Source organism: Lepidochelys kempii, chromosome 11, assembly GCF_965140285.1.
Source record: "Lepidochelys kempii isolate rLepKem1 chromosome 11, rLepKem1.hap1, whole genome shotgun sequence".
NCBI lineage: Eukaryota > Metazoa > Chordata > Testudines > Cheloniidae > Lepidochelys > Lepidochelys kempii.
Window position 1 is genome coordinate 40623535 of NC_136390.1, and position 21046 is coordinate 40644580.

The window sequence follows — 21046 nt, forward strand, 5'->3', positions numbered from 1 at the left end:
TGATGTATAAGATGAGATCATTTGATATACTAACCTATCAAAGGACACTCCAACATTAGTAAGGAGGAAATACAAATAAGGAAAAGTGGAAAAATCCCCTACTGAATATGCATCAAACATAGTGGCGTCACCATATCATATTATAAGGGTTACATCCCAACCTAGGAACAGTAGGAAAAAGAGATGTAGTCCTTGGGAGACGCCAGAATGATGGCCACTGGTGGTGATGGGGAAGGTGATAGTGTTGAGGAAGATGATGGCTAACATTTCAGGTTCTACAAGGGATGATGTGAGTATATGGATGTGCAGATGTACATTCTGTAGTATGTCTATCTACCTTACTGAGTTGGGGTGTTTGTGACTGTGCTAAATGTATTAATAAATTTGTAACTATAGAAGAGTTCCTATAGTGTGAGTGTTTCAACTGTGCACAGTGGTGTTCATCTTATACATCAGTTTGTTACCATGCCCCTCTTGTGATTAGGTATCTGCAGATGTAGTTCATGCACTTGTTATGTACGTCAATTCATTGCCATGACACTTTTATGGCTGGACTCTTGGATAATAATTTGAATAATACTGGGCCTGATCTTGGAACAAGAACCTGTCAACCTTCACAGTGATAACTGGGGATTCTTAAGTAATCAGTATAGATCATTATGAGTGCCAGTGAGAATCATTAGTTCATCTCTTGCATTCCAGCTACTGTGGTGATACTGAAATCAGCCATTCAAACATACTAAATGAATTGTTTTCCCACTAATAAATAACCTTATTGGACTTGATGAGATGCAAAGAACCTCCTGTATGTAAAGGAGGCAGTGGCATAGGTGGTTTCTGATTACAAAGCAAAGTTGTTGTCTACTAAAGATTGTCATAAGTTGTTTTTAGTGTTGTAGCCATGATCCCAGGATATTAGAGAGACAAGGTGAGTGAGATAATAACTTTTTTATTGGCATAGATGCTGGCTTCCTCTGGGCCCGGGGGGTGCTCAGCCCCTGCCGCTCCGTCCCAGGGCCTGTTCCCACCCGACCCTTCCTCAAAGCCCCCACCCCCATCCCACCTCTTCCCGCCCCCTCTGCCCCAGGCCCCGCCCCCACCCCATCCGTTCCCCCACCCCTGCCTCGCCTCTTCCTGCCCCTGCACACCCCACCCTGCCTCTTCTGGCCTAGTTCCGCCCCCTCCCCCCAGCATGCCCCATTTCCACTCCTCCCCCTCCTTCAGCTGATCACAGCGGGTGGGAGGCACTGGGAGGGAGCGGGAGGAGTTGATCAGAGGGGCTGCTGGAGGGCAGGAGGTGCTGGGGTGCTAGTGGGAACACCCACGGAATCAGCGCCTATGTTTATTGGACTAATTTCTGTTGATGAAAGAGACAAGCTTTTGAGCTATGGGACCTAAAGAAGAGTTCTGTGTAGCTCAAAAGTTTCTCTCTTTCACCCACAGAAGTTGGTCTAACAAAATATATTATTTTTCTCACCTTGTCTCTCTAAATATTATCATAGTTTGTCAACTGAAAGCACTATTACAAGATACATAGCTACAGCAGTAATTCACTCTCTCTTTCCCTTTCCCACCACACCACCAAAAATGCACCCCAAAAACCGATTGTAATGCATTTCAGTATGAAATATCCTTTTCATGTTTAAAGTATGTCAGCTGTATAACAGACATTGCACCTTGCAGGACTCCAAGCCTAACAGCTGATATGTTTCTAATAGTCAGATTGGAATGTTGTATGGACCAGATAATGCATCCCTTTAAAATTGATAGAATAGTCATTCTAGTGGCTAAATGCAATAACAGCTCCCTCTTTGGTGGGGGATTCGTTAGCTGCACAGGCATCACAGCTACTTTTATAATCAGTGAGTGAGTAATGAATCCAGTGGAGCAGAAACAGGCATTCAACAGATGGCAGCACAGAGAGCGAAAACTCCACCCCGTTCAAGCTATGAGCACAGCAAGTACTAAGGTCCTGAATTCTCTCTCCTTCACCAACATCTAAATGGATTGCGACAGTTCAAGTATGACGGAGAGTGGCAGAATCTGGTCCTCAATTAGTGTGATATAGCATATATGAGGAACTGCACGCCATGCTCCAGGATGATAAGTGTATGTTTCTCTTAACAGAAACAGACTTAAAAAAGATACTGTTATATCACAAGAGTCTTTTGAGAAACAGAATCTGAGCCAGCTTACATCCTGTGGATAAATATGAACTTGTTAGATGTTTAAATTTGCTATTTTGGGACTTCAAAGTTGAAAAGTTTTCATCAAAATTTTCTTGAGTTTTTTTTTTTTAAGCTCTTTGGAAATGACTGACTTCCCCAGTTCCCCCTCTTTCTAGACCCATTTCCTTTTCAGCTACTTCACTGCTTCATCTATAACTACATAGCTCATAGCTGCCCAACTAAAAACACAGTAAAGAGTGGTTAATAAACTGTATTTTAAAAAAGCAACCTAGATATTTATCAACATCTTGAAGCTCAACGTGTTCCCAGTCTGAAAGAACTTGAACATCTAAGTCCAGATACAGCCCTAGTATAATTAGCTGTAACTTTACTGAAGTCAGTAGAGTTGCACTAGTTTACAGAAGAGCAGTATTTAGCCATTAGGCTATAGTTACTAACTCAGAAAGATGAGGTCTTCCAAAGTCTCCTCTATTGTAACACTATTGTGTCATATGACAGAGCACTTAGCACTCCTGTAACCAACAGCAAGCAGGGAGGTGTTTAGCTTTCACAGAGAAAGTAAACTTTGGAGCAAAAAGCTTGAGGCTCCATTTACCAGCATGATCTGATTCACTCCCCCTGTTCCCTGTTCCCCCGCAGAGGAGCTACATCCCATTAGTCAGAGTTTTTGCACCTCCCATCCTTCAACGTGAAGAAAGAGAACAAGAATAACATACATTTTACAGAGTATTTCAACTTAACTACTGAAATATTCCCAATTCTGTCTTTTTTCAAAAGTCATCAGATGAAATCATCTGTAAGCCTTTGCATTTTACATCAATCCTGTATGAGGAAATGGGAAAAATATGGTTGTGCTCTTTATTGCTTCTTTTTTGTACGTGAAGAAGGTGTAAAGGTGTTTTAAAATATTTTTTCTGCTTCTTTTTATAAACAAGTCCACTATGTTTTGATGATCCCTAGGCTCTGGCTCTGAACAACCAACGCTAGCACCTGGACAGCTCTAGCACTGAGCTTTTGCTGCTGGCTATGTGTTTCTGACGAGTCCAATGCACAGCACCTGTCAGAATCTGCCCTGAAGTATGTACTCTGGCTACAATGGCCACGAATTTTAGTCATGATGAACACCTCAAGCCACTTTATCGCTCTCCATAAGATTAACTCAATTTATGGTCTCTTCAGAGCGACCTAAATATCTGTTACTATTAAACAATACCTGAAGAACCAGAAGATGCTGCCCTTGGATGACTGGATTGTGCATTCAGAGGCATAAACAAACACTGTGTAATCTTGGCTCCACTAAAACCAATGGGAGTTTTTCCATTAACTTCAGTGGAGCCAAGATTTCACCCACTCCGTGGCAAAAATGGTGTACAGCTATCGAATGTCACCAATGAACTCTCTTGTAAGGTGGGAGTCTCGTACGTTCAAAGCTACTTTTGAATCTTCGTTCCTCTACTTTAAGTTTTCCACCTAGTCTTTTCATGCTGTCTAAGGCTGGGGGAATGTAGTGAGGCCTCTTATTATATTATAAATATCTCTGAAACCGGTGCCATATCTCCTATCTCACCTTGGTGGCTGGTGCTCATGCTCATGTCCCTCCCCATGTCTGGGTGTTTCTGTTGAGACCCGCGGTGGCTGAGAGGCAGGGAGAGGAGAGCTATTCTAGCCTCTACCTATTCTAGCCCTACCTCCCTGGCAGCTGGCCTGATCTGATGTACCATGGCGGCTGCTCCAGCCCCTTTTCTGGGTCCCTCTCTGGCTCCATCCCCCTGCATGTGTGCATGGGGGCAGAAATATAGCTAGGTCTTGCTCTCACCTCTGAGAGAAATGTGGGGGTGGAAAACATTGGCGGAGGCCAGAAACATATATCAGTACCCCAATGATTCTACTGCTCCCCTCCCCTTGGTTCTGCTGTCCCTTCAGGACTTCCATATCACTGAATCAAATGGGGATGAGTTGGGAGAAGGTGACCAGCATAAAGGCTCCCTTCACCCTCACAGCAGAGCAGACACCAGCTGGAGAAGGCTGGCCTGCTGAATCAGAGGGCTAACTGGCGGTGAAAGGGGCCAGCTGTCAGAGAAGCTGGTTAAGGCCCTATAGCTGGTTAAATTACAAATTTCGTTGGACTCTTTTCAATTAACATTGTTCCCCAACAACTGGCAAATGTAGACATATCAGAGCCGTCTCACAATGTCTGGATGGTCAATTTCCCCCTCCTCTTATTTGAAAGGTGAACATAAAACACTTTTATTCCATGGCTTGGATCCTTTTCTAGCTGAGATCAAGAGGAGTTTTGTTACTACCTTCAGGGGATAGTATAGTGACCCATATACTTTATGAAAAACAACATAACTTTTGTCTCCATAATTCTGTCTGTATAGAAAGGTTATTAGTATTGTTCTATTCTATAAGTCTCTCTTTATGATAATGAACCATGGCCACAAGCACATACTACAGTAGTTGACAGGGATTGAATTTGGGACCTTAGCATCAAAAATACATTTCTTTCTCTTGAGTTAAAACTGCACCTTGGTGCTTAATTAAATTGGTGGTGGTGTTTTTTTTCATGTGGGCCTGGAATCAAAACTTTGGTCCTTCAGTTCCATAGCCTTAAAACATGTATGTTTTTTTCAGGTTTGGACACTAGATCAGGCTTGTCACAGAGCAAATCCGTGTATAGGAAGCCAGCTGATGATCAGTGATTGGGATTGGAGGTGTGACTTACCTCAGGCATGACTGAAGACACCCAGCTCAGAAAAATAGTTGAATTATTGCTTCTACTACTGGCACTGTTCCAGGGTGGCTGGCCTTTTAAAGAGAGGTGGGGCTCAGCTCCACCTGAGACACAGCCAACTCTCCTCTCCGGGTGAGGTGTGGTGAATGGGGCTGGGGAGTGAGTGAATCATGTGGTTCAGTCAGGCCTGAGGAAGGTAAATTGGTGGCCTATGGATACAGCTGAGAAGGCCTTGGATCTTTTTTAAGGTGAGAAGGCCAAACTCCAGGTGAGAAGTTCAGGGAATTATGGCTGGAAGAGCAGGAAGACAGACCCGCAGGGAGGAGAGGCTGAGCCCAGCTTTGGCTGGTGCGGAAGAGTGTGTGAAACGTGAAAGGAAAACAGACCCTCAAGGAAGAGGGGCTGGGCCCAGCCTGCTGCTGGGGTGAGACTACTTTTGGTAGGAGTTCCATCTGTTTTAACCTTGTTGGCAGGACTTAATAAGTTGGACCTTGAAAGGGCAGCTTTGATTTGAATATCTTCTGTGGTGTGGAGTGGTTGTGCCCTGAGGAGAGGGGAAACTGTTGCAGAGCTACCCCAGTACATGTGAGGGGACCACTGTGGAGGCTGGCAACCCCCTCATGCTCTCTACTAGTTTTAATTTGGAAAGCCCAGGCTCTTAATTTATTGTGCTATGATTAGACCTAAGGGAGAATAGTAGCCTTTTGCTCAGATATGAGGTGGTAAATCAGATTGGGTTTTTTTTTCCCCCTCCATAAAGCAATCATGTCAAGTGGCAGAAGGATCCTTAAAACTGAATTTTTCCCAAGGGTGACACTGGAAGTGCATTTAATTACTTTGCAATTTGATTTTCTAAGAGACAGTGCTACCAGTAGTATAATATGCATTTAAACCAAATGAATATGATGATCCAAATACAACACTAAGGGTCTGATTCTGTAATCCCCTATTCATTAGAAGTAGTGAGCTTATTTGCATGCATGGTTCCTTTGAGGTTACTTGCCAGAAAACAGCCCTTAGTCTGCACATCTGAAATCATAAAATATGATAATGTGGTCACATTGTGCCTCTTTTACATGTTATGGTTTATATTTTATCCTATAAACAGTACTATAGTAAGCTGCACATAAAGTAGAAAAATCAGGTATAGAAGCTGAACCTTTGAGACTCTGAGGTGAGCGCCCGCCAGCAGCTCCCATTGACTGAACAACCCTGCAAGTCAAGCCACAGTTGTTCAGGTGTCTAAAAATGGATCTAGGAGCCTAACTTGAGGCACTCCTGGTTGAAAAGTTTTGGCCATAGCCATTATGCATTAAGGAGAGCTTGCAAAAAATGGGCAAAGCAGCTCCACCAACAGAGGAAATTTCAATGAAATTTAATGTGGATAAATGTAAAGTAATGCACACTGGAAAAAATAACCCCAAACTATCCAATATGATGGGGGCTAAGTTAGCTACAACTAATCAGGAGAAAGATTTTGGCGTCATCGTGGATAGCGCTCTGGAGATGCTCACGCAGTGTGCAGCAGCACAGTCAAAAAAGCAAAGGGGATGTTCGGAATCATTAAAAAAGGGATAGAGAATAAGATGGAGAATATCTTATTGCCCTTATAGAAATCCATGGTACACCCACATCTTGAATACTGCGTACAGATGTGGTCCCCCCATCTCAAAAAAGATATACTGGCATTAAAAAAGGTTCAGAAAAGGGCAAATAAAATGATTAGGGGTTTGGAACGGGTCCCATATGAGGAGAGATTAAAGAGGCTAGGACTTTTCAGCTTGGAAAAGAGGAGACTAAGGGGGAATATGATCATGAGTGGTGTGGAGAAAGTGAATAAGGAAAAGATATTTACTTGTTCCCATAATATAAGAACTAGGGGCCACCAAATGAAATTATTGGGTAGCAGCTAAAATAGACTGAAGAAAGCATGTAGCTGCAGAAGCCATTATATTTCTCAACATAAGCTCACATTTTTTGGTTAAAGTTCCTTTTATTAAAAAAAAATAGAATAAGTAACAGTCCAGTGACTACTCACACATGTAAAAAGAGACGATCAATCTGTAATGATGCTCTTGTGCATCCATCAGAACTTGTCCAGGCAACATACAATCTGATTCATTTAGACTGCCTCAGTCAGGATGAAATTCACTGTGGTGCATAAGACCCGTGCTTCACTAGCTTTGTGCATATCTTATCATTAACCAGAGATTGAGCTTTATTTTATGAAGGTAGTACAGTAGTTTCTATTATAGAATCCTGCTATTTAAAATGAACCTTTAATAGCGGTATGCAGGGTAAGTAGATTGCACAATTCATGCATTTGACCTGAATTTTTTACAACATGTTTTGCTTGATTTATTGATTCAAAGATTAATCAAACATTATTAGGAATGAAAGAAAGTAAAGTTAATAGTTTGCAGCCTCTTTACAATGATTTGGGCTGCAGTGAAACTGTATCTTTTAATCCAGGGGTTCTCAAACTGTGGGTCAGGCCCCAAAAGGGGTTTGGGGTCACCATGGCCAGCATTAGACTTGCTGGGACCCAGCGTTGAAGCTGAAGCCTGAGCTCCACCTCCACCCAGGGCAGCGGGGCTCGGGTTCCACCCCCTCCCCCAGAGCCATGTAGTAATTTTGTTTTCAGAAGGGGGTTGTGGTGCAATGAAGTTTGAGAACCGCTGTTTTTGCCTACTCCACTGTGCTCTAAAGGGCAGACCTGTAGTGCTTCAGCATAGGTTAGCTCCACCATTGTTTAATACCTCTTTGGGCACTACTTGAAAATGCATTCTAGAATGCACCATTGTATCGATCTAATGTACACCTCTTTTACTAGAGTTGGTTCATAATGTGCACAATTGTTTAATTATCTTATGCATCTGATAAGAATGACAGCACCATTCAGCAATCATTTATGTAAGATGATTTATGAGTTTTCTTGGTTTGTGCTCCTGGTGCAGTAATAGTTTTGAAGGATGAATAGTAGCTGGCTGGGCAGAAACAATCTGAAGACCGTTTAGTCTTTTGGGTACTATCTTATTGCAACTACACACTGATCCTTTTTAGTACTTAGATACTGGATTTTTAAAAAGGAGACCTGGGAAAGAAAATCAAGGTGTACTCCCTTTTTCGCTCCTTTATGATATGTAAAGAAGGCCTGAGGGTTTTTAATAGAGCTGGTGGGGAGATTTTTTTTAAATGTTTTTTTTTTCAGCGGAAAATACAGTTTCAGAAAAATTGAAATTTTGTGATTGGGAAAATCTAAATGAAGGTTTTTTTCAGATTGAACCAAATAGATACACTTTAGCCTGAACAAATTGATACATTCTGTTATGGGTCAATCTGGCATTAAAATGTGTCTATGTGATCTGCTTGGTGCCACATGCCTATACTCTCTTCTATAGGCTGGGCTCCCTGGCTGGATTACATTTTCCATGATGCAGCATGGTCTTGTAAAAGTGGTGTACATAAAGGTGCAGTCTGTCCCAATGGCCACTAACAGTTGACCTGAAGTCTGTTTTCACTCCAGGATTGTGGAGTGAAATCACTTTGTAATTCAACTATGTTAAAATGCTAATGATATGAGGCCGTATCTTTATTTTACGTAGTACTGAGGCAAGAAAATTTTGTAAGTTAGCACAGAACGGTGCCATGAATCTTTGTAGCTTAATAATGCTCTCATTACTAAATATGCTACTTACGGTAGTACAGTTCATCAGCTATATGTCAGAAATGGGGGCATGGTGAGAAATCTTCCCCCATGTCACTGTGTTTTTGCAAAATTACTCCTTCCAACCTCACTACCTCCAAAACTGTTCGTTAGTTAATGCTGCTGGAGGCAGCATGGTGTGCAGGGGCAAGTTCACCTTTTCATCAGCAGGAAACCAGTGACAACCTGGCTTCTGCACACACCATGCTGTCATCTAGTGGCAGGAGGAGCAAACACACACCACCTTCCCCAACATTTGTGAATATTAGAGTGGTGATCTGCAGGGTTTCCAATAACTTTACATGGATTAGTGCAGTCTATGTGGTGGTGGTGATTTTTCATCCCGTCCATTATGCAGACATTACAAGAGGATGTGACTCAACTTCTGAGCCTCTGTTGTCAGAGTTCTTCCAGACACAAGTATCTAGTTGGTATGCTTATTGCTGCTAGAGGAGCATATGGCTTATAGAGAATGGCTGTGAGGGATCGTAGGCTTTGAACCTGGGCCTAGGGGTCCCCAGGCAGTGCTCAGCCCATAGTTGCCACCCAGCAACTCACCCGAGCAACCAGAGACGCTCCTAATTGGAGGAAACATCCAGTACCCCCAACTGATTGGCTGAGGAGTTCTATATAAACCGGGAAGTAGTACAAGAAGTTGTCTGAGCAACTAGACAACTCTCTAGCTGGCTACTACTCTGTACCTCTCCTGCTTATTTGACTCCTGGTTCCTGATCTCCTTATCCCAGACCCTGTTTAGTCCCAGTTCCTGCTTTCCTGCCCTACTCCAGGTCCCTGCTCCTTTGCCATACCCTGGCCTTTGTCTCTGGTCTTCAGCTTGGCACCTGATGCTGTCTTTGGCTCTGACCTTAGGGTCTGACCATTAGACCTGACTTCTACTCTAATCACTCGGCCTGACTGCTTATGCCCCAGTCATTGCAATGACCTTCTCGTTATTTGACTTTAATTATAATTTGCAGGAACAAATACACATACAGAAGCAAAATATTTTGCTAATCTACTGTATCTTCGTTTTTCTTGCAGATGTGCACATTGCTATGAGAAAAGGCAATATGTAAAAACAATTCAGGAAACTTGTGATATCATCGGGAGGTGCTATGTGCTGAGTCAGGATCTCATTAGTATGGTTGATATGGATGGTGAATGGAGTTTTTGTGATGGTAGACAGAGGCAGTGAGAAATTTAGTTCATATCAGCAACATGAAGCTGTTAATTTTACCAAAGGCTAATGATCTGTTGTATGTGATACACCAGACACTTATTATTGGAGAGGTCTGGCCCTTTCTCCTGCATGGCAAATAGGTTTTTCACCAGTGTTACTTTCTTCTGTATGAAAAAAGGTTCAGTTTTTCAGAAAAAACCTGACCAGCATCAATTCAAGAAGTTTTTACACTGTTATCATAAATGCTAAATTTTTAGGTCCATAACCATGCTAAAGTTTCTCTTAAAAGAGTCAAATTAAAAAACTGAAGGCTTTAAAAAAACTGAAATAGCTCATGGATGGATTAAACAAGTTAACGCAGTCATGTAAGAAATTCCTACCTCACTGGTTTTAATTTTACTGCAGGTTTCAGTGTGCTTCTCAAGGGGTGAACTTCCATGCTGAGCAAATTTTAAATAGTGTATACGTATTTTTTAGAGTTATTTGTCCAATATTTTGTTGTTCTGTATTTGAGCAATTATTCAAACGTGAAAGTCTGCAGTAAGCCCTTTGTCCTAGTTGAGCGTGCAATGTGCTCATTGTTGTGTGTTTATGACATCAGTCCTATGCTGTGGAAACCAATATCACAAATTCAGTATGGCAGGATCATGGGAAGATGATTAGACGGAGCAAAAATTTAAATGTTTAAGGCCAAATCCTTAAGTCTTTACTCCAGTAAAATTCCATTGGCTTTGGTGTATGTTCTGCCTTAGTAAAACTAAGGACCATAGCAACCGGCACAGATCACCTACCAAGTATTGCAAAACTTAGAAAAACAAGTGGATAGATTTATATTGGTTTATGCTGTGAAATTTTCAAATGCCAGGCCTGTCTCTCTTTTTTTTAAAAAGTGATTTTCCTCTTTGCACTTCATTACACCAACAGCTGCAAAATACTTCCCTCCCCCTCCTTTAGAATGTATGATCTTTGACCACTGTTATAAATTGTTCCTTCATACACCTGTGTCTGGCACATGAACCATGAAAAATCTTTGAGTTAAGCTCTGGCACAAGGTATACTTTTGTGAAAACGTAATCTTCCAAATATCTGCTTCTGTCAAGAAAATTTGACCAAGCTGAAAGAGCATATTGAGTTCAGAGATTGCTTTACTTTAATTGCAGAGAGTGTCTATGGGAGTACATCAGTTTTATGAGTATTCTTTCATATCATGGAAAAACATATTTGTACTTGGTATATTGTTAAATATGCCTGTCAAAAGGGAAGCACCCATTTTTATTGAGTAGGGGTTTGTGATCTAACTTTTTCCCTTTTTTTAAAAAAAATGACTGGATTATATTATTGGTTGCATTTAGTGGTAATTGGATATTGATTTTACCATCAGTATTTTTGAAATCTTATGGATCTAGTCTTGTAAGGCTTTCATTAAAATAGCAAATTGATATGCCGAGTGAAGAGCGTTCACAACCAGTTTTGTTGGCAATTTTATTAATTCAGACCATATTTTCCAGATCACTTTTATAATAGCATAAAGTTGCTACATCAGGATTCCCAGATGCATGAGATTTTTCATAGCATCATAAAAATATAGGATTGGAAGGGACCTTGAGAAGTCCTCAAGTCCAGCCCCCTGCCCTGAGGCAGAACCTAGTAAACCTAGACCATGCCTGACGAAAGTTTTTCCAATTTCTTCGTATGAACTTCCAATGATGAGAATTTGACAACCTCCCTTGGTAACCTATTCCAGAACTTAACTATCCTTCTAGATAGAAAGTTTTTCCTAATATCTAACCTAAATCTCCCTTGCTGCAGATTAAGCCCATTACTTCGTGTCCCATCTTCGAGGGACATGGAGAACAATTGAACGCTGTTCTCTTTAAACAGCCCATAACATATTTGAAGACTGTTATCAGGTCTCTCCTCAGTTTTCTTTTCTCAAGAGTAAACGTGGCCAGCTTTTTCTAAACTTTCCTCATAGGTCAGGTTTTCTAAACCTTTTAAACATTTTTGTTGCTCTCCTCTGGACTCTCTCCAATTTGTCCATCTTTCCTAAAGTGTGGTGCCCAGAATTGGACACAGTATTCCGGCTGAGGCCTTACCAGTGTCAAATAAAAGCAGTTCAGTTTCCTCTTGTGTCTTGCATACAACATTATTGTTAATACATCTGAGAGTTGTATTTGGGGTTTTTATTTTTGCAACTGCATCACGCTGTTGGCTCAAATTTGCAAACCCTCCTAGCTCGGTGTTGTCCACAAATTTTATAACCATACTCTCCACTCAATTATCCAAGTCATTAATGAAAATATTGACTAGTACTGGACCCAAGATTGACACATGTGAGACCCCACTAGATGCATCTTCCAGTTTGACTGTGAGCCATTGATAACTACTCTTTTTTTTTAGCTTGGTGTTTTAACCAGTTATGCACCCACCTTGTAGTAATTTCACATAGACCACATTTCCCTAGTTTGCTTTTGAAGATGTCACAACTTGAAATTTACAAATTCATTGGTTCTTAAAAATTAACTTCACACCATGTGCTGCTATTCTTCCTCCCAACTCATACAATGACAATAAAATATTGCTAATGTCAGTCAGGAACCATTCATCTATTATTTTCCTCTTTTGTCAATCATCCATTTGTATTTTACCCTTTAATTCCTTCGGGGGTGGTTCATGCAGAGTAAAAAAGTCATACATTTTTTGACATGGGTATCTTTGATGAGCCTTATGAAGTTGGTGATGAAAGTCCAGCTCCTATTCTAGCTGTTATTTAGGTAGGATTAAGCACATGTGGTAAACCTCTTCAGACTGTTGGAGCACTTGCTATCCAAATCTGTTGCAATAACATAAAATACAAACAGAAAGTAATTCATTTATGGACCCTGTAAAATGCAACCCATATTTAGTCATTCACATCCTCCTCTACCTTTACAGGCCAGTTTGAAATTTAAGATCTGTTGATGTACCTCCTTACAAGAAGAAAAGGAGTACTTGTGGCACCTTAGAGACTAACCAATTTAGTCTCTAAGGTGCCACAAGTACTCCTTTTCTTTTTGCGAACACAGACTAACATGGCTGCTACTCTGAAACCTCCCTACAAGAGCTACTAATGTAATGAGACAAGTGGCTGAGGTAATATCTTTTATTGGATCAACTTCTGCTGGTGAAAGAGACTAGCTTTCAAGCTACACAGAAAACCTGAAAAAGAGCTCCGAAGCTTGTGTCTTTCACCAACGGAAGTTGGTCCACTAAAAGGTATTACCTCACCCCCTTTGTCTCTCTAATATCCTGGGACCAGCCCGGTTACAGCAATACTGCAAACACTAAACTAATGAGATGTTTAACTCCTGCAAAATCTCATGGAGTGATTATAATCACTCTCTAACAGTAAGTACTATCTGTGGATCCATAGTCCTGGGTCACATGGCCGCCGGCATGTAACATTGGGAGCTCTGGTAAAACTTGAGTTTCTGGGAATGACTGTTAAGTCTTCATTGTGTGTGTCCTGAGAGCATAAAAATTGCATCCAACACCAGTTCTTTAACTCCTAAGGCTTCTTTACACAGCTAATGGCTGTCCTTAATAATTCAAGTGCAGCATGGTAATTACAGATACGCTTTTAAAAGCTTTAATCATTAGCATGGACTGACACTGATAACAATGTGTGTGGTGCTCATGAAGAAGAGCAAAAGAAAATGGTCCCACTTAATGCAAAGAATAAAGAAGGAAAAAACATTGCTCAGTCAAATGATAGGTGCTGTTGGCAAATCAGAAAGATAAATTGGTGAACAAGAAGAGGCTGAATGGAATCTTTGGAAAAACTAAATAGTGTCAAGAGAAAGAAACATCTTTCTGATCTGTGTTTCTATTTGTGTATGTGGGTGAATACACACAAACACATACCCATATAATATTATATTTCTTCGACCATCACCTGGGGGTGAGATGGTGGTGGTGGGGATTTGAGGCATGGGGTTGTGGTCTTTTTTTAGTTGTCTATGATATATAAAGAAGTTTGTTTTTTTTCTGCTTGGTTTTTATGTTAGGAATATTAAGAATATTAAATCTGGGCTTTCTTGGTTTTGTTGTAGGATATGCTGAGGGTCTCGGAGAAGTACACGGAGTGCTTTCTCAGCATTTACTTGAAGAGCCATAGGTATTGAATAGTTTTAGACTTCTTTTCCACTCATTGTTAGGGGAATCCAGTTAGATAAAAAGATGAATAAGTCTTGAAAGGGTAATTTATTTATTTTTTTTTAAAAGGGGGCAAGAAAAAGAGATTTCACACTCAAACAAAAATCCTCTTTGGCCTTCTTTATACGTTGCAAAGAAGGGGGGTGCAGGGGTGGGGCGGAGAGCCACAAACTCAATTTGTTCCTTTACTAAAAGTCAACAGGCTATCTTTTATAACTGAACCAATTTAAAGTGCTTCCTAGTGACCTTTGCTCAGCAGCTACCTCTTTGTCTAACTAGTTTACTTAAATTATATTGAGCCTGTTGTTTTTAAATTGCCAGGTAAGTTCATTTATTTTTCACAATTCTTTTAAAATGGCTGTACTTTGTTTCATTTTAAGTTGGCAACATATTGTTATAGAGGTCCACGATATTTTAACAGAGATGGAGTAACTGGGGGTGCTGTGTACATCTATGTTAACCAACAAGGCAAATGGGAAGGACTAATGCCAATTCACCTCAGTGGGACCACTGAGTCTGTTTGGTATTGCAGTTGAAAATATTGGTGATATTAATCAGGATGGATTTCCAGATAAGAAAATATGAATGTCCATACATTTTTCTAAAACAAGATTCAGAGCATCTTATTTTATCATGAATGTAACCATTCATCAGGATAGCGTTTGTCTTAATCTCCTAATTTCTTTTCAACAGATATTGCCGTGGGGGCACCATATGATGATTTTGGCAAGGTGTTCATATATCACGGATCGAAGAATGGAATAAATACAAAGCCAGCACAGGTAATTAAACACCCGTTACCACCTGTGCTCAGCCTTGCAGAGCATTTTAAGCATAAGAAGTTTTGTTCCACAAAAATATATTACACTGGGCAACCTCCACAATAGGCATTGCTCTGTGCACCTTCTGCAGGCCCAGATCCTCAGCTACAGCAAAGCTCAAGAAGGTGTCTGTGCAAAAGTGGCTTTTAGCTCCTTTTTATGCTTCCCCCAGTCCTGGAGTGGCTGTGTGTTAAAGTATCCTGAGGATTCCCAGGAGGCCGTTGTGGCACACACCAGTCACCAGAGCACAGGGAAGCCCAGCCATATCCTGTATGCTGGCAGCAGGGAGGGGTGATGGTAGAGGATATATCATGGTGCTTAGATATTACAGTGATGGGAAGCAGCATAAAACCCTAAAATGGACATCTAAGCTACCCAATGATCCCACTACACTGGTACAATCTTCCTGCTGGCTACAGTGGCTTTAGGGTTAATTTGCATTCCACTGAGTGGCCATATTGCAGTGCATGCTTTGTGCCAATCTGGCCTATAACATTTCAGGGCCAAATTCAGACTTTCCTTGCATCTGCTAGACCTAAGGTGGGGAAAGTCCCACTTGAAAGAAGCACTTCTTCAGAGGCATGGCACTTTGGAAAAATGCAAGACATCTGAAGCTTTACATAGATGTTCAGGTTTCAGTCATTTATAGCATCATAATCCGATTAGTTCTATAGAGGATCCTCCAGGAAATACAGGAAAGCCAAGATACAAGAAACATTTTTAAAGGGGAAAAACAAAGTAATTTTGTAAAACTTTTCTTGAAGTCTCTTTTTAAAAAATATCAACGAATAAGAGAGACAAACACTTTTTCTTCTGGCTTTGTAATTTACCATTCAGTGAGAAGCAAAATGCCAGTTCTGATCATTCATATGAATCATATTATAAAAGCCAGGATAATTGACAGCTGGTTAACACACTAACTAACTTTGCACTCCAGGAGACAGGTTGAAATTTAACTTTGATCACAAGTGAAAATTAATCAAGTTGTCTCATCCTTGTGAATGCGTGTCCCACATCACACGAGCACTATGCAATTAATCTTTGCAGGGTCAAGGTGTCCTGGGAGGTTTGCTTCTGGAACTTGGGGTATATCTACATGTCGAGCCAGGGATGAAATCCCCAGCTTGAGGAGACAAGACATGCACACTAGCTCTCATCAAGCTAGCACACTAAAAATAGTCTTGGAGGAGCCAGTACCACGAGGGGCTAGCTGCCCTAAGTATGTGCCGAGTGTTTCAGACAGGATTGTATTCAGGGCAGCTTGCCCCTCTTGCACCACTGTAGCTACACTCAGTTTTTAGTATGCTGGCTCGATGACAGTTAGCATGTGTGTGTCTCCTTGAGTTGGGAACTACACCCCAGCTCGAGATGTAGACATACACTTAGAGGAGCACCTCCCTGCATTGCTCTAGCAAATGCTAGTTTCTCTCAGGGTATGTCTACACTAGAAATGTAAATTGACCTCTATTCGGTTGACTTACAGCCATCAGAGTAATTACTGTGGTGGTGCATGTCCACACTACCCTCCTTTGGTTGACGTTTCGCATCCTCACCTGGAGTGCTTTCACAGACCTAAGAATGGCAGTGTGGGGAGCTGAGAGCCCAGTCTCTCAGCTGTGCTGGTAGTTCCCTGGCGGGACCCTGGCTACCTCACAGGTTCCCGGCGGGCTGCCACCCTCCCACCTTACTCCTTGTTCCCGCCGGGTGAAGTCGCCCAGGGTTTCTTGCCTCTGGGGAACAGAGTTCAGCTGCCCCGGCTTTTTGGCCCCCTTGCCTGCCTGCTCACTGTGGAGAGCTGGGCAGGCTTGTCAGTTTCATGGATCATGGAATGTGAGCCTGGAAATCTATTCAAGAGAAATTCCAGCAAAAGTGGCTGTTTTTTTTTTTCTTTTTTAATTAGAGATAGGCCCAACCTGCAAAGTTAGGCTCTGGACCTTGACCTGAACTTTCCCTAAGTTAAAGGGTGTTCATGTCTTGGGGTTTGGAGCTCATCTCTGTTTCTAACATTTCAGAATTCTTTGTGATGTATTTTTTTCATGTAAAGCAAAGTTTGTGCTTGCAAAAAATACATTACTTTAGTATCTTACTGTCTGGATTTTTTTCTTGTTTAGGTACCCTTTTGTCTGATTTTAAGTACAACTAAAGTTAATGTTGACAAAACTGACTTGGATATTATTCTGAAGTTGAAAACATAAGGTTTTTCATTGTTTTTACCTTTTCTCTTGGTGTTTTCCCATATACTTGTAAACATTAAGGAATGGCTTCAATTTGTTTTGTAAAGGCAATTTTATTGTAATGTGAAAACTGTTAAAATTTAAAATAAACGCTGCCATTTCCTTTTCATTATAGAACAAGCAATCAAGTTAATTTGGCTCCAATTACTGCTACTGCTTAAGTGGTTATTGAATTGCTTTTGTCACTCACTTGGTAGGTATTGATAGCTAAGCATAAGAAATCAATGTGAGAATGAACCCTTTGCTGCAGTTGGTACTAAAATGTGATCTGTTTTTTTTTATAATTAAACAGAGTTGCTAAGCCTTCCCAGGTGTACTTTGGAGGTAACATCATTGATGAGAGTGCTATGAAATCTGAAGATGATGTTGGAAAAATAATAGAATATAAATTCAGATCTAGATTATTAAAACATAATGATGACTTTTTTTCTGACACTTATGTTAATATTTTAAAATCTGGCTGCCCTAGCACCCGAATCATCACCATTAATCACGTCCTCCTCCCTTCGACAACACATAACTTGACTGGCCCATCAAAAGTGGGGCTTCCTCTAGCCTTGAAAGTTCAGGGTCACACTTCCAATAAACATCCATGCCTACAGGTAACAAAACTTACATACACAAAACCCATCAATGGTATGCCCAGTGCTGGTGCTCAGAAAGTGTGTGCAGATATTTGTGCACGTAAAGCCGAGTGTCCACAAACAAGCTGTGTTGCAGCCCTTTTTGAAAATATGGCCTTGTGAGCTCACTCTCTTGGCCTTCTGCCTTTTAATTATTAGGGCCTTGGCTACACTTGTGAGTTACAGCGCATTAAAGCAGCCCTGGGTGCCCTAACTCACGACACGTCCCCCCCACTGGCAAGGCACGTAGAGCGCTCTGACTTCGCGGCTAGAGCACTGCTGGTACTGCGCCTCAGCGAGTGAAATAACGTTTGCTGCGCCTCTGCTGGAGCGCCATGGCACCAGTGTGGACGCCGTGTTCTGTTAGTGCGCTCTGATTGGCCTCCAGAAGTGTCCCACAATGCCTGTTCTAGCCACTCTGGTCATCACTTTGAACTCTACTGCCCTGCCCTCAGGTGACCAACCATCAGACTCACCCTTTAAATTCTCTGGGAATTTTGTAAATCCCCTTCTTGTTTGCTCAGCCAGGCGTGGAGTGCTCTCAGCGCATCTTTCCAGGTGACTATGCCTCCACGCGCCAGGCAATCGCCAGTATGGAGCAATGGCAAGGTGCTGGACCTCATCAGTGTTTGGGGGAAGAAGCTGTCCAGTCCCAGCTGCGCTCCAGCCATAGGAATTACGATACCTTTGGGCAGATATCAAGAGACATGCTGGAAAGGGGCCATGACTGGAACGCATTGCAGTGCAGGGTTAAAGTGAAGGAGCTGCAGAATGCCTATGGCAAAGCCCGAGAGGCAAACCGCTGCTCCGGTGGTGCCCCTGGGACCTGCCGTTTCTACAAAGAGCTGGATGTGATACTTGGTGGCGACCTCACCTCCATGCCAAGGACCACCATTGACACTTCAGAGCCCAGTTCAACAAGGCTGGAGGAGGAGGAGGAGGAAAGCAGGAGCAAGGGTGCTGAGGCGGAGGAAGACACCCCAGCATCCCTAAATGCATGCAGCCAGGAGCTGTTCGAAAGCCAGAAGGAAGGTAGCCAGTTGCAGCAGCCGGTGCTTGGGTCAGGACAAACACCAGAGGAAGCTCCCAGTAAGTGGCTTTTATTTTGGGAAGGAAGTTACTCGGTGCGGGCTCTCAGGGTGAGGAGCATTAAGGCTGCATGCATGCCTAGATGTGGAACATGGCGTTTATGTGCTCTCTCTCTCTCTCACATTGCGGTAATCTGCCTCAGTGATCTCTTCAAAGGTCTCATCCAGAAGTGGTCCTTGTTCCGGTCGGGCTACTTTGTCTGCGCCACTGTGCCGTGTGGGGTGGGGGGGACCATTGCTGCACACAGGCAAGCTGCATATGGGCCAGGGCAGAAGCCGCATTGTAATAGAAGACCCTCCCTTGCTTCCCAGGTCACCTTCAGCAGCGAGATATCTTCCAGGACGAACTCCTGTGGAAAATGTGGGGACAGTGTTCAGAATAGGGGACCCCTGCAGCTGTTGGCTCTCCCCAAGGCACAGAAACCCAGAGGACAGTACGGCCGTGAAACAATCAGTCCCCCTTGACCCTGTGCTTACTCACCATTTTGGGGCTCCCGTGGGTTATGTGCGCTTGCTTTGGGATGGGCAAATTATGCTATTGTGTAGATGGTGCTTGCCCTTAAGTATGGGGGAATCCTTGCTCTGTCTGGTGTGAATGCTGCCTCTGTTAAGTGTTGCATTTTGCCTTTACAGATGCAACCTTGAGATCTCGGCCGTCCATGTTATCACCGGCCGAAAGACTCCAAAGAATTAGGAAGAGGCCACATAGACGCAAAGAAGACATGCTGCATGAAGTCATGCAGCAGTCCCTTAATTAGAATCTAAAAGCGCAGGAGTGGAGGGAGAGTGAAAGGAGGATCCGCCAGCAGAATGAGGAGTGCTGGCACAAAAGCACGGTGCTCTGGCAGCAAAGCATGGATTGGCTGATAAACATCATGGAGTGCCAAGCGGACTCGATCCAGGCGCTTGTAGCCATGCAGGCGAAACACTACCACACCCTCCCTCCCCCCGCAGCCCTTGTCCCAAAACTTTTTTCCTTGTGCCCCCATGTCACCGCCAACGCACTTTCCCCAACATCCGGGTTCTTATCACCACCAGCTGCCTCCAACACCTGAAGCTTCACGAGCCTCTGGGTTGCAGTTTGCCCACCTCTGACCTAGTTCCATTCTCTTTATCATTCTTGTTCCTGCCTTGGGTTACTGAAGACTTCCCTTTACAGCTGTCATTACATATGCCTAAGGCAATAATCTAGAATACTTGGTGTAGTTTGTAGTTTCTGTGGGTTGACAACAACGTTCTAGATATTGCTGTATTGTTCTCCTGACTTTAAAAAAACAACAACAAAACTCCCAACTACCATACTGCTGGACCAAGAGGGCCAGAGATGTAATTCTGTTTGCCTCAGAAGTTCCCTTGTAGTTGTAATCCTCCTGCGTGTCTATAACATTTTTGCTACCGCTAGAAGGTTCTGCCACCTGTTGCTGTTAGAAGAGAACAGATCCCACTTACATTTGTAGACACCAGTGGCTCAGGACTGAACTGGAACATGTTTTACCCTAAATATAGTTGCAATCAGCCAGAGTTTTTATTTATATTTCATTTTCATAGTCCTGTGAGGTCTGAACAGAACAAGTAAATCTTACAACTGCTCTAGCTTTATTGTTAGCAACAGACTTTTAAATAAAACTTCTGAACATCAAGTCTCTCTTGATTTTGGTGTACAAAATGGTATGCTAAATGTTCCAGGATACTTATACTGGGGGCACGCTGTCTATAATTCAAAAGGTTTGCTACCTTTTATTTCCAATCAAAAGTTGTTTGGCAAATCTTCAGAATGTGTGCTTTCCTGTGATTTTTCTTAATACCAGAAAACCCCTTTTTTCAAGAGGTGTCAGTGCAGTTTTGTAGCTGTAAATTCTAGTTTATAAGAGAATTTGTGGGTTTTGTTTTCCTAATGGGTAACTAACTTGGGTAGACAACTTCAAACATTTGGCACAGCTTCCTTGGACATCCAGTGGCCAAAAGAAATCAGCAATGGCAAATATCTGCTTTATTAGATGAAAGAATTGGGGAAAATCCCTTGTGAACCTCAAAACGAAGTAAACTTTTTGCAATTTAAGGTATATTAGTGTACTTTCACCTGTTTATAAGCAAGTTAATGTAACATTGAAGCACAACAGGGAAAGCATTAGCCAGATAGTGGTGCCTATCTCAGAATGAGCTTTATATCTTCAGTGACTCAAGAAGTGCATCAATATCCTATGCTAATATACACCCTGCCATAGTTATTAGATTGGGGTGGCCAACCTGCAGCTCTTCAGAAGTTAATATGTGGCT

General features: G+C 42.2%; 1 protein-coding gene across 1 annotated transcript; it reads left to right on the plus strand.

The window, feature by feature from the left end:
* Positions 1 to 234: 234 nt before the first annotated feature.
* LOC140895646 (uncharacterized) lies at positions 235 to 20333 on the plus strand. Its single transcript, XM_073305856.1, has 6 exons — positions 235 to 289; positions 13901 to 13965; positions 14697 to 14785; positions 17174 to 17251; positions 18206 to 18770; positions 19403 to 20333. Exons 5-6 carry the CDS (start codon positions 18275 to 18277, stop codon positions 19525 to 19527), a joined length of 621 nt encoding a protein of 206 aa, XP_073161957.1. The 5' UTR covers positions 235 to 289; positions 13901 to 13965; positions 14697 to 14785; positions 17174 to 17251; positions 18206 to 18274; the 3' UTR covers positions 19528 to 20333.
* The last annotated feature ends 713 nt before the right edge of the window (positions 20334 to 21046 follow it).